General features: G+C 42.4%; 1 protein-coding gene across 4 annotated transcripts in view; it reads right to left on the bottom strand.

Annotated features, from left to right (window-relative positions):
• Positions 1–17,439, bottom strand: part of LOC135211097 (apoptosis-resistant E3 ubiquitin protein ligase 1-like) — a 572,118-nt gene that overhangs the window by 21,538 nt on the left and 533,141 nt on the right. For all 4 annotated transcript variants that reach the window (XM_064244179.1, XM_064244178.1, XM_064244180.1 and 1 more), the window contains one exon: positions 12,754–12,942. In XM_064244179.1, coding sequence (XP_064100249.1) covers positions 12,754–12,942 — 189 coding nt within the window. The remainder of the gene's footprint in view (positions 1–12,753; positions 12,943–17,439) is intronic.

The raw sequence follows: 17,439 nt of genomic DNA, 5'->3' as shown, positions 1-17,439 counted from the left end.
CCGATTTTATGAGAGACCAAATTACAATAGCCTAACTGTATCCCATCTTCTAGTTACATAAGTTCAAAAACAGCAAAAGAGAATGATGAAAGTATGGTTTTAACGTTATATTTCAGTGGTCCCCCCGTAATCGCGGGGGATGCGTACCAGACCCCCCGTGAATAGTTAGAACCCGCTAATGTTTGGAACCCCTATAAAAATGCTAAAAACAGCCTATTTTGTTAGTTAAAACTCAAGAAAAACCCACTAAAAATTTTCATACTTGGTTTTTTTAATAGTTTTATCACAAAAAGTGCATTTTATGATGAAATTCATCAAAAAAACCAGGAATTTGTGGATATTTACCATAGAAAAATACCGCGAATGCGCGACTTTTCCGCGAATAATGCAGGGAAACGTTCCTGAGAGAAATCCGCGAATGTGTGAGTCCGCGAATCTGCAGAACGCGAATACGGGGGGTCCACTGTAGTTGCATAAACGAGTACAGCCATGAACAACCAAACGTGAAACTTTTTTTTTTTTTTTTTTTTTTTTTTTTTTTTTTTTTTTTTAAGTAAAACCGAATTCGATAACATCCTTTTGGCTTGTATTTCAATCACCGTACTATAGTACACTATTACTGTAGTTGTTATAAATGACGTTATGTAGAATAGAACTGAGAAGATATCTTAATGTAATAACTTTATTCGCTATAGATCAAAGATCAATCGGGAAATATACTGTTAAAATTTAACCTAGTTATAACTGAAGCTGAGAAAACTGTTCACGCTGCTAATGACTATTATCATGCATCGGCAACAAAGATACAACTCCAGTAAACGTATGCCATCAAACACAACTGTAGATAAAATCGAGATAAAATAATTTTAATCAAAACTACTGGGCTTGAAAGAACACATTTTCCTGTTGGTTTCATGCCGATATACGATAAATAACGCAAAGTTCGTATTATGATGTTATAAAGGAAAATTGCGAATGGAATCATAATTTTTTTACGCAATAAACATGCTGCCAATGTAATCTGTTAAAAAAGAAAAAAAAAAAGGACAAATAACCTTGTCTCATATAAGTCAAGTATCTAGATATTCATTAATGCCAACTTGAAGCAAGAAAATTTGCTCTGAATTGCGTTAAATATAGCGAAACAAACTCGTGTTCACCATCAGCTGATTTGAAACCAAAACATTGGCTGCTCCGTGGAATACTAGCTTAGATTTGCCGAAGTATTTCATAATACAATAATATGAGAATACATACAATATTTTTGGATACAGTGAAATAATGTAAAACTTTTTACAGGATTTATGGTAAAATGCATAATTAATAAAATACACCATGCATTTTTCGAAACCGTGGCGGACAAGAACAAACATGAAAAAACATCCTCTGACAACATGGAACGTAGTTACAAAGGCTGCCTTAATTTGTATCATATTTATGTACAAAAATAAAAATACTCTATACGTAATACATTTTCATACACATTTTAAACAAAAGAGCATGAACATTTATAGAATCAACACATCGATCGCTAAATTTGCATTCTTTTTAACGCTTTACTTTCGGAAGAGCGGCAGGCAGCTGCTTACAAGAATGAACATGATAAAGCATCATATTTGATAACGTGAATGGCAGTTTCAAAAGCTGCCTTAGTATCATATTTCTGCGTAGAATTAAAAATACCCTATACATAATAAATTGGCATACACATTTTAAACATTAAAGCTTGAACATTTATGAAATCGACACATCGATTGCTAAATTTGTACTATTTTTAACTCGATATTTTCAAAAGAGCGGCAGGCGGCGGCTTACAAGAATGAACATGAAAAAACATCATATTTGATAACGTGAAGGGCAGTTTCAAAAGCTGCCTTTGTATCATATTTATGTACAGAAATAAAAATACCTATACGTAATATATTTTCATACACATTTTAAACATAAAAACATGAACATTTATAAATCGACACATCCAAAGCTAAATTTGCACTCATTTAACCCTTAAACGCCGACTGGACGTATTTTACGTCGACATTTTTTGTCTCTCGGGTGCCGACTGGACGTATTTTACGTCGACATACAAAAGATTTTGACGAAGGAAAAAATCTATTTCTGGGTGATTGGCTCGTGTCGCCCTATGAAAGTAATCCTTAATATCATCTTCTAGGTAAAATTATCCTAAAATTACCAGAGAAAAAACAAAATTAAGAAAATGTCAGTAAGACTGACTCGCTCACTCTTAAAAAGAAGTGTCGGTTATGATATAGTGGGGCGAGTGTGGAACACTACCACGAGACAAACACCAATTAGAACTTCCCTATCAGAATCCCCCTAAGAGAGAGCTGATACCAACGGGCGATGCAGCCTCTACTACTACTACTAGAGGACGCCACGGACAGCAGCGCCCCTAGCGGTCATCCTTAATTAAAACATAAATACATCTTGTCCTGCAAGGGGGGGAAAACAAACCATAAAAGGGATGGGTTTCATAGGGCGACACGAGCCAATCACCCAGAAATAGAAAATTTTCCCTTTTTGTTGACCGGGTCAAAATCCCTTTTCTGGGCTCAGCTCGTGTCGGCCTATGAAAGAGTACCAGAGAAACAGACAAGATGGAAAAGGGAAAAATGAAAAACATATTAAAATGATGGATATAATATAAGTAAATCAAATACAGCATACAAAATAAGTACTTAAACTAACTTATTACAGTAATCAATAACAGAATGTTAGTAAACTTAAAGTACTTAAATGGTAGTAACAAAAATCATAAATATGCATGCAAAATAAGGAAATGTTTGAATTTACTTAATTAGAACATATAAGTACAATAATATATACATACATGTGTCCTACCCTAGCATAAAAATAAGGGTAGGTACACTCAATTCCATCATTAATACAAATAAAACAAGTAATTCAAATATATACAAACACATTGTGACTGAAGTTATCACAAGTTAAATGGAAATTTACACAAACATATTGTGGCCTAACCTAGCATAAAAATAAGGTTAGGACCACTGGGGTACATATCAGTACCCATGTGGTTGTCCCTAGCAAAAAAAAAAATAAGGGACAAACCACTATAACACACAACGGCTAAGGCTATAATGATGAGTAGCCTGGTGATAGGTTGAGGCATGTTGGTTGAAGTAGGTAGAAAGGAGACCTGGATCAATACTACAACTACTAAGCAGTATCAGGGGAAACTATGTTTCCCGCTGCTACTGCTGAAAACTTTAAAGATTCCAAGGACTTTAAATAATGCCGTTTAAAGACTGTCGGGGATTTTCCATCCAGTATACTTCCTAAGATCCTCAAAGTTCATGTGTTTTGGAAATAGTTATGAGGTGGCTACTCCCCTGATATCATGTGCTCTTGGGAATGATCAGGGTTTGGCTTGTTTAATGAAGTAAAGGATTTGTTGCCTAATACCTTTAACTGACAAAGTACCACCTTTTTCTCTCATGAAGAGAGCACCCGAGGATCTAGAAGAAGTACGAGATAGAAAGGCTCTAAGGGTTGATACTGGGCAGAGAGAAGGATCCTGTGGAAGTGGGATAACCTTCCAAGGAGCCCACCTTGCCAGAGGATCTTCATTTTTGGCTAAAAAGCTACGATCCGGAGCAAGTAGAACTTCTCCTGATGGGAGGAATTCCACATGACCCGCATCTCTGGATAGAGCCGACAGTTCTGAAATTCTTGCTCCTGAGGCTAGGCTTAATAAGAATAGAGTCTTCCTCAGGAGCATTATGAATGTACAAGATTGAGTTGTCAGTATCTGAAGCTAGTTTGAGAACATCATTCAAGAACCATGAAACTGTAGTAGGCCTCTGAGAAGGTCTAAGTCTAGCACAGGCTTTAGGGATAGATGTGAAATAAGATTCAGTTAAATCTATCTGAAAACCTACTTGAAAGATTTTCTTCAAAGCCGACTTGGTGAGTGGTAATCGTGCTAGCTGCTAAAACCTTTTTCAAATAAAGATCTGAAAAGGATATAGCCAAATTAACTGTCATGGTTGTAGTGTTCGATTCTCTCAAGAAAGATGCTAATTTCTTAACAGCTGAGTCATATTGTCTGATGGTTGACTCCCTCTTATCTGATTCCAGGAAGAGAATATTCTGTGGATCAATGTTAGCATCTTTATTAGCCGCAAACTTCATGAAGTCCATAAAGTTAGGGTCTGGAGAGTTCCTGAGGAAGCGAACACAGTCCTCATTTGTACTGATTGTGATAGTTGGGATTGGGGATCCGTTGAGGTCGGAGACCCAATTCCAAGAGAATGGATACCAGTTGCTCTTGGGCCAGTCCGGTGCAATCAGAGCTACTATCCCTTTGAAAGACCTTAGTTTGTCTAGGACTTTCAGGAGAAGATTCACTGGAGGAAAAACGTAAATTCTCCTCCACTGATTCCAATCCAACGACAGGGCGTCCGTGGCATAAGCCAGAGGGTCCAGGTTGGGGGCCACATAGCAAGGGAGCTTGTGGTTCGCTTGTGAGGCGAAGAGATCCACTTGGAGACCTGGGACTCTCCGGCCTACCCACTGGAATGACCCGTCGTCCAGAGACCACTCTGATTCCAGAGGAACTGACCGGGACAGGGCGTCTGCTATCACATTCCTTACTCCTGCCAGGTGAGTGGCAGACAGATGCCATTTGTGTTTGTTTGCTAATGCAAAGATGGCTATCATGACATGGATTCACATGCTTGGATTTGGACCCTCCTCTGTTGATGCAATGAACTACCACTGCACTGTCCAAAACTAGCCTTAGATGAGACTTCTTCGGGGGAAGCAGTCTCTTCAGAGTAAGAAATACTGCCATTGCTTCCAACACGTTTATGTGGAGCTGGCGAAATTGAACTGACCAAGTCCCCTGAACCTGTTTGAACTGAGAGTATCCCCCCCACCCGGACAGGGATGCATCCCGTGTGAATGGTTAACACTGGGAGGGGATATTGAAGGGGTACTTTTTGGCTAAGTTCTTTTACTTTTGACCAAGGCCGTAGTTGGTTGCGGAGGATCTGTGGGATTACTACAACTTGTCTCGATATTTGGAGTTTGCTCTTGACCGCCAAATTCGATTTATATCTTTCAGCCTTGCTTTCAGAAGGATATCTGTTACTGAAGCAAACTGAAGAGACCCTAGGATTCTCTCCTGGTTTCTTCTTGACGTTTGTTTGCACTTGAGAAATTGCCTGACAGATTTTGCTATTTCCTTCCGTTTGGCTACTGGAATTGATAGATTGTGGGAGGACAAATCCCACTGGATTCCCAGCCACTGAAAACGAGATTCCGGAACAAGTCTGGATTTCGTTTTGTTTATCTGGAACCCCAGATGTTCCAGAAATTGAACTACCTTTTTGGTAGCTTTGAGACATTCCTCGACTGTTGGTGCCCAGATTAACCAATCGTCGAGGTATGCCGCTACCATGATTCCCTGAGCTCTCAATTGTTGTACAACCACTTCTGCTATCTTTGTGAATACCCTGGGGGCTACATTCAGACCGAAGGGCATCACTTTGAATGAGAATGTCTGATTTCCTAGCCTGAATCCTAGGAATGGGCGGAAGTGCCTGGCTATAGGGATATGATAATATGCGTCTGTAAGATCGATGGAGCATGTGACGGCTCCACGCGGCAGTAAGGTCCTTACTTGCGAAGGTAAGCATCTTGAACTTGTCGCAGCGAATGAAAGAGTTTTAGCTTTGACAAGTCTAAGATTACCCTTCTTTTTGTTGAGCCTTTCTTTGGCACGCTGAATAAGCGACCTTGAAATTTTAGATGCTTGACTCTCGCAATAGCTCCTTTCTGAAGGAGTTCTTCCGCGTAATCTATCAATTCCTCTGACGGTAGCTGATGGAATGATTTGATTGGAGGAGGATCTTGGATCCAGCTCCAGCCTAATCCTTTGGACACTATGCTCTGTGCCAACTGCTGAACCCCCACCTGTGGCGGAAAAGGAACAGCCTCCTCCTTACCTGGAGAACCTCATTGCTGATGGGCGGGTTGGCCACCACGCCCTCCTCTGAACTGTTTACTCCTTGCACCCCTTCCTGCGCCACGGTGACGAAAGTAACCTCTCGCCCTACCCCTCGATTGAGAGTAGCCTTGAACCTCATAAGCAGGGTTAAAGGCAGGCGAGATGGGCATAGGAGGTCGAAGGCTGGGATTGCTGGGGCACCGGCAGGAGGAACGGCTGAGTTTGTTTAGCTGTAGCAGGTTGTCCTTGTTGGGTGACTGGGACCGCCTGCACAAACTGCTGCTGAGGCTGAAGTTTTTTGTATGGCTGGAATCTCTTACCAGCCTTCTTTGGTTTCTTGCCAGCAGTAGGAACGGATTCCTGTTTCCTCTTAGAGGAAATGCCCCACCTAGCTCTAAGGCTCTGGTTGAGTCTAGCAGCTTCGTGATGAACTTCGTTCACTGCTGACTCTGGGAAGAGATCCGCTCCCCACATGCTGGCAGATAAGAGTCTATTAGGCTCGTGCCTGATAGTACACTCTTGAAGAACATGCTTCCGACAGTTCTTCCTGGCTTGGAAGAAGTCAAAAGCGTCTAGCAAAACCGTGTGAAATTGTGATTTCGCTAAGATCTTAAATAGCGGTTCGTTCGCATAAGTCAGAGCAGCCATTTCCGTGATTATGATAGAGTTAAGGGACCTGCCAAACCTAGTCCGCGCATCGAACTCTGCCTGGATTAGGGAGTCCGGCAGCCTAGGCAACTTCTCACCGAACTGGTCCATAGCGCAGTCCGGCTTGAGTTTACCCTGCGTGAAAGTAGCAGGCAGGTTTTTCCCATAACTCTCCGAAGGCGGGAAAGAGTGGAGAAGTGGACTCCGACTCTCTCAACTGCGGAAGGGGCTCATCCTTGAGGACTGCCTGAAGAGCCTTCTCCACCAATTTCGTGGCGAACGGAAGAGAGACCTCCTCTTCCGTGGCGAAAATAGTGAATGGGCTCTTATAGGCCTGGAGTTTAGTATTCGTACACTCCCAGTCCTCAAGGCAGTGAACCCATTCCCGTTGGGCGTGGTCTCTACTGTAGAGGACAGACTCCTTCGAGATCTTGTCCTCCCTTTGTAAGAGCCGTTGGTGTCAGCCTAGGCATAACCCGATGAAAGGCTCGGTGACAGGACCCGGAGGATAGAACTCGAAGTCCTCAATCCTTCGTGCCAACTCCGGGATCGAAATCATCCCGTCCTTAAAGGGAGCGTAGGCCGCTACTCTCCATGGATTCTCCATAGAGAAAGCTGGCAGAGAGTCGTAAGACGGGAGTTGGATGATCCCTGTGCTAGAAGCAGGGGATACTGGGGGAGGAGCCTGGGATAGCCCAGACATCCGATCCTCAGTCTCTCTTACTCTATTCGAGAGTTCTTGGACGGTCTGTCCAGTTTGAGACAGAGTGCTCGACAATTGTGCGAACATCTGAAAAAAAAAACTCAAAGCGGGTTCCCCAAGCTGAGATTTTGAGAACCCACCTGCACTCCTGACCTTGCCTCCATCACTTCCTGGTGAGACTGGAGAAGGAACGCAGGAGCTGGTGCTTGCTACCCCTGCCGGCATAGCCGGAGAGGGGGCAACGGAGGCGGGAGAAGGCAACGACTCGGAGGTAGCGCGAGCTTTCTCCTTCGAAGCCTTGCCTCTAGAACTCTTCGACTGGGAAGAGCTTGGCTTAGCCTTCACCGCGTCGGCGTAAGAAGTCGATGACTTCCTAGCCGAAGAAGACGAAGACGATTTCAGAAGTCGACTTAGACAGAGTCTTCGGTTCTCTCTTTCCCTTCTCCTTGGGAGGTACAGAGAGAGCGGGAGTGCGGCTAGGGATCTCAGATCCCGGAAAGCCTTGGAAAGATGCGGAAGAAGAAGGGACAGGAGAAGATCCAGGAGCGTCCAAGGAAAGACCTTGGGCGCCCGACAAACCTACCTCAACCAACAAACCCTCACTCACTACCGCCATAGGCTCGACGTTCAGATCCAGGCCGGCGACGTCCGGGACTGGCTCCTGGGCGGCTACGAGCCCCAACGACTGCTGAAGATCTTGCTGGATGGCGGCTATTACGGGGGCGGCGGACAAGGGATCGACGTAGCCCGTCGACTTGCCCGCAGGGAAGATCTGGATGGCCAGCTTTTTGTCCAAAATGTAGGGCTGGCCCTTGGCGGCGTTCTTTCCAAAGCCGCCTACCCACGCTTTCAGAGTGGCGAGGGCGACTTCCCTCACCCCGCTAGCCTGAAAGAAAGGCTGAATTAGCTACCAATTGCGGACAGGGTTAACAAACTTACGAACTAAAAGTGTTAGTAAATTGATAACTAGTTTTATAATGGTCTTACCCATCAACCAGCTGACCGACCAGGTCGTAGCAAATGGTGCAGGCCTCGGGATGCCAAACGATGAACTTCGTTGGAACAGGGTGCACGGGGCTGGCTGGAGACCTGCACTCATCGTGTCCGCAGGGGTCATGTAACGTCGCATTGCAAGCGAGGACCTGACAGTTGGTAGCCTGTAAGTAGAAACGTACATGAGTACAGAGTAATACTTACAGTCTAACATATGCTCCGCTGGTGCCGGAGCGATAAAGTTAGATGAAACCAGAGCCCTGCTAAAATACGTGTGGTAACCATGTTGGAAGAAAGTCTATGGCTCCGCCAGTGGCGGAGGCACAAAAATCAACCAACTAGGAGTGGTGGTAAAGGAAACCACAACGTAAAATGGCGGGGATGGTTGATAACATAATAGTAAAAAAAAAAAAAAAAAAAAAAAACACAATTCATTGTAAAACATCTTAAATTAGTATATATCCTTAACAAAGTACAGTAATAACATCAAAACCAACTTCTCTCCACCCGTCTACTAGAAGAGTGCGTAGTAAGGGTAAGCTCCCTTCCGTAGCGGGGGAGAGATATAAGGATATAGTAGGCAAGCAAACGACCATCCATAGAACCCACCCTACCCAGCTAGTGGAGCCAATAACCTATCACCAAAGGGGCCCCGGCTGCGACGGAAGGCTCCTTTCGTATCGTAAGGGAGGTGGCTGAGTAATGGGTATGGGGGGGAAGGAGGTCCCGGTGAAACACGGCGGGAGCGAGGAAAGGGGAAGGGATGGCCTACTCCTCCCCACCTCACCAACTACCCGTATGGAGACCCGGTACCTCCTAGTGGTCGCCCTAAACCCCCTGCTGGCGGAACCTCCCGGCACCTCCGGAATGAGAGAGAAGGCAAAGAGGTGTATGACAATCCAGGGGTCCCCCAGCTCCTCCCTACATCAGAGAGGGAGGGAAGGGGCAGGGTGAGGTGCTATGGAACACGTGACTCTAAGTGGCCTAGGCCGCGATCACCACAACCGTGGTAGGGCCACGTGAACCAAGCTGTACCAATACAGGAACAAGCACCTAGGCTAGCCTAACACCCTAAATAATAATATAATAATAATAATAATAAAATACATCGAAAGGTGGAAAAGAGACACTTTTTAGGAAAAGAGAAAGAAGCCCCAGGAGGAGGCAACTATTCCAAGAAACACAGTAGCCTACTCGGAGCCAGCGATCGCGATGTAGAGCAAGAGCCGGGATGCTGGGCCAGAATAAAATAATGATAGCCCTAAATACCAAGCTAAGAGAATGGTAAGAGGGCTAACTAGCTAAAACTCGATGTAAAACAATGAACGTGAAAAATAAGCATAAGTATAGAAGTCCCCAGTATGGAGGACCGGGAATTCTTACGAGGCAGCATGGCCGCCACGAGACAACCGGGGAACCGTATATGACCTATAAAAAGGAAAATACTGGTACCCGGAAGATAACACTATATAAATTATTACTTATGAGTTACTTAACTTAGCCGTGGCAATTGCAGAACGTTCCATCTTATAAAACGAGGTAAATCCACATAGTGAAAGCACAAGAGAAAAACAGCGTCAAGATGCTGGCGCTAAAAATTAAGGATGAACGACTAAGGGGCGCTGCTGTCCGTGGCGTCCTCTAGTAGTAGTAGTAGAGGCTGCATCGCCCGTTGGTATCAGCTCTCTCTTAGGGGATTCTGATAGGGAAGTTATAATTGGTGTTTGTCCGTGGTAGTGTTCCACACTCGCCCCTATATCATACCGACACTTCTTTTTAAGAGTGAGCGAGTCAGTCTTACTGACATTTTCTTAATTTTGTTTTTTCTCTGGTAATAATTTAGGATAATTTTACCTAGAAAGATGATATTAAGGATTACTTTCATAGGCCGACACGAGCTGAGCCCAGAAAAGTTTTTTTAAAATTCGCGGAAAAATACTTTTAGGCCTACCAGCCGAAAACTCTTGAATCACGCGCCTTGGGGATGCTGGGAGTTCACGGATCAAGGTGTTGTTTGTTTACAATCGTACGCAGGCGCGCAAGCGCGAATTTCTTTCTTGCCGCACTAAAAAGTATCTGTGACATATCTCGGAAATTATTTTGTCACTTTGACATAATTTTTTTACCATTTTAAATTAGCCGTTACATGGACTATTATATATGAAAAATGTGCGCATTTTTTATGTAGAATACAACAAAAAATACTCATGATTGTAGGTTTTTATCAGTTTTGAGATATTTTGTTATATAAAATAACAATAAGTGCCAAAATTTCAACCTTCGGTCAACTTTGACTCTACCGAATGTCGGAAAAACGCAATTGTAAGCTAAAACTCTTATATTTTAGTAATATTCAATCATTTAACTTAATTTTGCAACTAATTGGAAGTCTCTAGCACAATATTCGATTTATGGTGAATTTATGAAAAAAAACTTTTTCCTTACGTCCGCTGCGTAACTCTTCCGAAAATAATCATACATGCGATTGTGGTAATGTTTGCACCATTTTAAATTAGCCGTTACATAAAGTTTTATATATGAAAATGTGCGCAATTTCATGCACAATACAACTAAACACAACCCATGGTTGTAGCTTTTATCAATTTTGAAATATTTTCATATAAAAAATGATGTGACAAATTTTCAACCTTCGGTCAATTTTGACTCTACCGAAATGGTCAAAAAACGCAATTGTAAGCTAAAACGCTTATATTCTAGTAATATTCAAGCATTTACCTTCATTTTGCAACAAATTGGAAGTCTCTAGCAAAATATTTCGATTTATGGTGAATTTATGAAAAAAAATAACATTTTCTTTACGTCCGCGCGGGTAAACTCTTCCAAAAAAAATCATACGTGCTATTGTGGTAATGTTTGCACCATTTTAAATTAGCCGTTACATAAAGTTTTATATATGAAAATGTGCGCAATTTCATGTATAATACAACAAAAAAATAGTTGAAGGTTGTAGCTTTTCTCATTTTTGAAATATTTGCATATAAATCACGATAAATAGAAAAAAAACCACGTTCGGTCAAATTTGACTCTACCGAAATGGTCGAAAAACGCAATTGTAAGATAAAACTCTTACAGTCTAGTAATATTCAGTCATTTATCTTCATCGTGAAACAAATTCGAAGTCTCTAGCACAATATTTAAATTTATGGTGAATTTAAAAAAAAAAACTTTCCTTCCCTAAGCGCAAGGATTCTACGCCACAAATCTCCGAAATGCGTAAGTCCCATTCTTGGAATATTTGCTCCATTTCATATTATGCATTTCATAGAGTTTTATATATGAAAATGTGCGCAATTTCATGTAGAATAAAACAAAAAATATTTGAAAGTTGTAGCTTTTCTTATTTTTGAAATAATTTGCAATAAAAAAAATATATATAAAAAAAATTCGACATTCGGTCAACTTTAACTCGTCAGATATGGTCGAAAACTGCCTTGTAAGCTAATATTCTTACAGTATAGTAATATTCAATCATTTGTCTTCATTTTGAAAGAAATTGGAAGTCTCTAGGACAATATTTAGATTTATGGTGAATTTTTGAAAAAAATATGTGTTTACGTCTGCGCGTTACGAATTCATGCATTATTTTGTGATAATATTTTCTCTGTGTTGCCTTTATCGTTTTACAATGTGTTATATACCAAAATGATCGCAATTTAGTGTACATTACAACGAAAAAAAAGGTAACTTGTTACCTTCAACCGTTTTGCGCACAGCGCGATTTGAATACAATTATATATGAAATTTCGTTTTTGCACTATCATATATCGCATTATTTATATATGATAATGATAATTTTTTTCCATTTCTGATGTTTGCATACTAAACTTAAGGCATGACAAAAAAAAAGGAGCCAAAAATGAACTCTTAATCTTCAAAACTAAGCGCGCTATGATTTTTTTTGAAAAAAAAAAAAAAAATATTTTTTCCGCTCCCGCGCTTACTCTGAAACGTCTCCGGCACACGGGAGACATTTTTTTTTTTTTTACCGCTTCGGCGTTTAAGGGTTAACTATATTTTCGGCATAGAACAGTGTCAGAGGCATATATTTTCCCCTAATACCTATGTAATAACTCTCAATACAATTTTTTAATATCATTTGCATAACCTTTACGGGCTGAACGGTATTTCTACAAATGTATGAACTCGTTAGACATACGTAATGGCGCTAGCGGCGCTGTTGACCGAAAATTGTGCCGTAATATTACCTTAAAATGCCTTATTTTTTTACTGAATATTTTTGACGACAGCCGTAAAACCTATTTGCCTTTGAGCGATTGCGCCGTTAACCGCGGGCCACCTCTACTGGTTATATAGACAATACTAGTTTAAAATCCAAAATATAAAAAATAAAGTACTCTCCAATATTTCCCTCATTTCCTAACATGTTACAAGTGCTCACCTCCAGTTCATTCTCATCAAAAATGCAAAGAAGGTTGTCTGGAATAATGTCATTAAGCCCTGCAAGAAATGCATCCACCTCATGACGTACACGTACAGAAAGTCGGTACTGTGCAATAGCATCCAAGTATTGCAATATGTTGGCATTGGTGACTATTCGACTAGCTCCACCTGGTTCCAGTTCTACTACCTGTAGAAAGATAATAATCATAACCACAAGTTCTTGACAACCTTAAATGTCAAAGTTCAAAACATATAAGCAAATTTAGGGTATATCCTACACAAATTAAAATTGAAAGTTTGGGTATCTGGACACAGTATATACGTTAGCACAGTATTGAAGGAGGTGAAATGAAAAGCTAATGTTAAATTTTGGTTAACAAGCAAAAATTCTTGAACAATTTAAACACTCCTGTTAGAGTTGCAATTAGTTTTTTGACCTGAAGTGACATTACTGGAAAAGGAGAAGTACAAATGTTCTCTCCTTTACAACATGAGTGGCATAGGCATGTGCTGCCTCTAGAATATCATCAGTATACATCCTTTCTTGACACTTGAAAAAACTCTTAAAAGTCTTGTTACCTTAATGTTGATATTCCAAAAACACTAAAGTCAAGACCTTAACTTTCACTGCTAGACAACCTAGACATAACAACAGACTAACTCTCCAAAACCCTAAAAATGACACTGCAAACCTGTTCCATACCTGCAGAAGGCCAAGAAATCTTGCTTGACTGTCTCTCTTGTGTGGTAAAAACACATTCTTCTCTTCAAAAAGAGTAGAAATAAAAAGGAAGGGTTCCTAAATGAAGTAAACCTTGCCTTGATCACATTAAATTTTGTCAAGGCCAGTCCAGGAATAACTTGAGGAGAAACTAAAATCCTGAAAATCAGATATAGGCAAAGTCCAAATTTAACTCTTGTCCATTTTTAAGCACCACTGGTTCAGGAATTTTGAGTTAAGGTTAGAAAATATTGAAAGACTATCAAACTAATGCCAATTCAAAACAAAATACTTGGTAGTATAGAGTCTTAATGCAATCCTCTTCATGAAGTTAAGAGGATTTTTGTTTTTCTTTGAGAATTTTATTTTTTTCAGATTCTATTGTTTTTCAACCAGCCAATCCCCCTAAACAGGATCTTGTGAACTTTGCACTATCACCTGTAATGCTCCTTTAACTGACACTGTAGAGGTACCCCCAAGAATTTCAGACCACCACACTGAAAGATTAGTCCTTGGGACTATCTGTGTTTTACAGGCATATGAGGCCAATTCAGCTGAGGTGTTTGCAAAGTCAGTAGTTTGGTGCTTTCATTAGGAATGGGATCAATTCTGCAATGTAGCCACCAGACATGCCTGACTTGTTGTTTCCCTTGGATGTTAGAACTGCCAGTTTCTGACTTGCCTCACCTATGTGCCTTCCTCAAAGATGCTGGTTAAAGGGTTCTTGCAGAAACTATCCTCCATAGTGAATAACCAATCACGGGTGAACTTGATCATCTCATTATCCTCTGGGTGACTTTCAACTCTGGGCAGAGAACCATCTTCTGCATAGTTGCCACAGAGGCCAGGAACCAGAGGACTACCTGTATCACTTAAGGCGACCCTACCCACTGGTCCAACCAAGCAGACACCAATGAAGACACACCAAATCTTCTGGTCCAAGGAAGACAAGGGAGATGGAGTTCCTGCCTACCTGAGGACAGCTCTTGTCTCAAGAGACATTTGAGGGCCTGGAAGATTGGTTCATGAAAGGTTCTCTGATAAGGTGATCTCAAAAGTCATCAACACTATTATCATTTGTCAAAAATAAAATCTAGCTAAACCATAAAGAATAAATAAAAAAAGAACTGAATCTATTAGAGATCAGCTTCTGAAATAAAATCTAAAGATACCACAGGTACCATATACCTTATCCAGGAATCCTGTCATCATCATCATGAGCCTCAATTGTTAACATCTTAAGACTCAGGCACTCACTCAGCAAGTATTCCACGGACGTAGATAAAAAAATTATCTTAAAAAAAAAAAAGCTGATCACCAGCTACCAGTTACTCATGAATTAGTTAAGTATGTCCCATACAAAACCAACATAGTGCCCACTCCTTCCTCTGGCACATTTTTCTGTACATCTAAGGATATCTGATATATGATATTTTACATTTGGTTATAATTTATGAAGTCCATCTGGGAAATATATATATTTCTGGGCTCAGTTTGTGTCGCTTCGTGAAATAATCCCTTAAGTTCATTATTTCTAGGTAAATGATACTAACATTACCAGAGAAAAAATAAAAATGGGGGGATGTCAGAGTAACTGACTCGCTCACCCTAAATAAAAAGAGGGTGTCGGTATGGTGCTGGGGCGAGTGAGACCACTACCACGAACCTCTTGTCATTTAGAATTCTCCTTCATCAAAATCCCCCTCCCTGAGAGAGCTGACACACGGCCGGCGCCAGCAACTACTACTACACAACCTCCCACGCCGACCGCAGCGCCTCTCGTGTCCATCCTTTTCGTTAGCGAACCTCCGTACGCATGTGTCTGCCATTGCTCTGTGTTTTTGTGCACTTTCGGATTAACTTTGCTCTCAAAACAGAACTTCAAGCTATCGTCGCAGCTAAGTTAAGTACCCCGAAAGGTTATACACTATAGTTTTAGCCAGCCAGGAGCTATTTTAACCGTTTTTTAGGTCCAATAATAGTCATCCTGGTCTGGCGCCTGGCTCACCTTGCCAGCTCGCCTCATGTTTTGGTTAGCTACTGCAGTCTCCCATACCGTGGTAACTATTCCTTGTGTATATATGCATTTATCATGAGATATTTTATACGTGGTACAGAAGGTTCTACTTCCTTTCTATTGCTTTACATCGTACTATTCGGAAATCCGTTGCCTGTGCCTTAGCTTAGTGTTCATGCATGCATGACCCTTTGTCTAGGTGTTTAGGCGTGTGGGCTCTTTTATTTGTGATTTATTTTATTGCTAAATTGCTCTTTAGTCCAGCCATCCTGGCCATCGCCCTCCGTTTTACGTATCGGCAAAGGCCAGCTCCCGAGTTGTTGGCACGTTCCCCTTCGGGGAGACTAGCCTACTTCTCGTGGACATCCCTTCTTTTTCTCCCACTCGTGATTTCCTTCTTTTCTTTTTATTACGATGTAATTATTGGGTTGCATGTTAGGGGCGATCAGTTCTACCTAGGCTATGTTTTGTTGCATTATCGCCTCGTGGTCCACCTGCGCTCGCGTCGGGCCAGCTGATCGCCCTGGTCCCAGTCCGCCCCCCCCCCCCCCTTTCCTCCTACGTGGAGGAAGGGTTAGTCCTCGCTCGCTCACGGTCGCTATGGCAACCATCCGGGCACCCCTCCCCTCTTCCTCCCTACCAGGAGGATACGGGAGTCACAGACTTGGGGGGTCCTGTATTGGACCGGTCACATTTTCTATGAGCTTCGGGGAGGTCCCGGCGTGATCAGGTTGGGTTGGCCACCCCGCCAGCTCGTGTCAGGCCTTCTCCGGCGTTCTATGGTCAGATCTCCTTTTCCCTCCCCATAGTTGCATGTATAGCTGGCTCCGCCAGCTCTTTGGGGGGGGATCACGGAGTAGGCCTTACATGCTTCCCCTGTATGTGATTCTTGTAATCTCTTTCGCTTTTCCGGCGGAGCACCCGCTCACCATCCGTGTGTTCCGTGGGTTGGCGGAAGAGTTCTACAGCGGAGCTATGCTCCGCATGCATTGTTATTTCTTTTGTTTTAGTTTTATTTTGTTTAACTTTATGGATAATCTTCTCACGTTCTCCGCTGTGTTGTACCCTCACCTCGGTATGTGTATGAGCAGTTATCTGGTTTGGCGGAAATCTTCGCTCTGGCGTACCAGAGTTTTTCAAGCCAGTTTACCGAGTCCTACAGACTCTCTCACACGGATTACAGGAGAGGATTATGCCCAAAAAATTCATTTCACTCCGGCATGCAGCGGAGCTTCATGTCTCTTAGCGGGTAGTCCTGTTAGTATCTGCTGATACTCATGTATCTGTTCACTTACAGGCTACCAACTGTCAGGAGGCAGGATGTAACGCCGTCCTGCAGGACCCTTGCGGTCATGAGGTCTGCCGGACCCACGCTCCCTGTGCTGTCTGCCATAATGACTTGATCATGTGGCACCACGAAGCCTGCTCCATTTGCTACGAGCTAGTGGATCAGTTTTCTACCGGTGTAAGTATATACCGGCGTAGGTATCGTCTCTGTTCTTGGTATATACTGTCAGATATTTTATGTAAAATTGGATATATGTACATGACTTAGAGTCGTAAGTGTTAATAATGTATCTTCGGGGCTTCGTTGTAAGGACTACAATGACCCTTTATTTCAGGCTACCGCCGTGAAGGACGCCGCGTCGGCTACCCTGAAAGCCTGGGTAGGTGGTTTTGGGAAGAACGTGTCGAAGGGGCAGCCGTACATTTTAGACAAGAGTATGGCTGTCCGCATCTTCCCAGGCAGCAAGTCGACTGCGTACGTCGACCCTGTTGCGGCAGCTCCGGCTATAGCTGCCATCCAGCTGCAAGTGGCGCAGGCCTTGGCGGAGGGAGGAGCCCCGGAGATCACGGAGGACGTTGCCACCCTGGACCTTAACGTGGAACCTAAGACAGTAGGGGAAGGTGAGTTGATGGTTGAGGTAGGTTTGCTGGGTGCTCAA

This window comes from Macrobrachium nipponense, chromosome 4 (genome assembly GCF_015104395.2).
Source record: "Macrobrachium nipponense isolate FS-2020 chromosome 4, ASM1510439v2, whole genome shotgun sequence".
Taxonomy (NCBI): domain Eukaryota; kingdom Metazoa; phylum Arthropoda; class Malacostraca; order Decapoda; family Palaemonidae; genus Macrobrachium; species Macrobrachium nipponense.
Note: the sequence above shows the minus strand (reverse complement) of the source record. Positions and strands in the feature narration are given on the sequence as shown.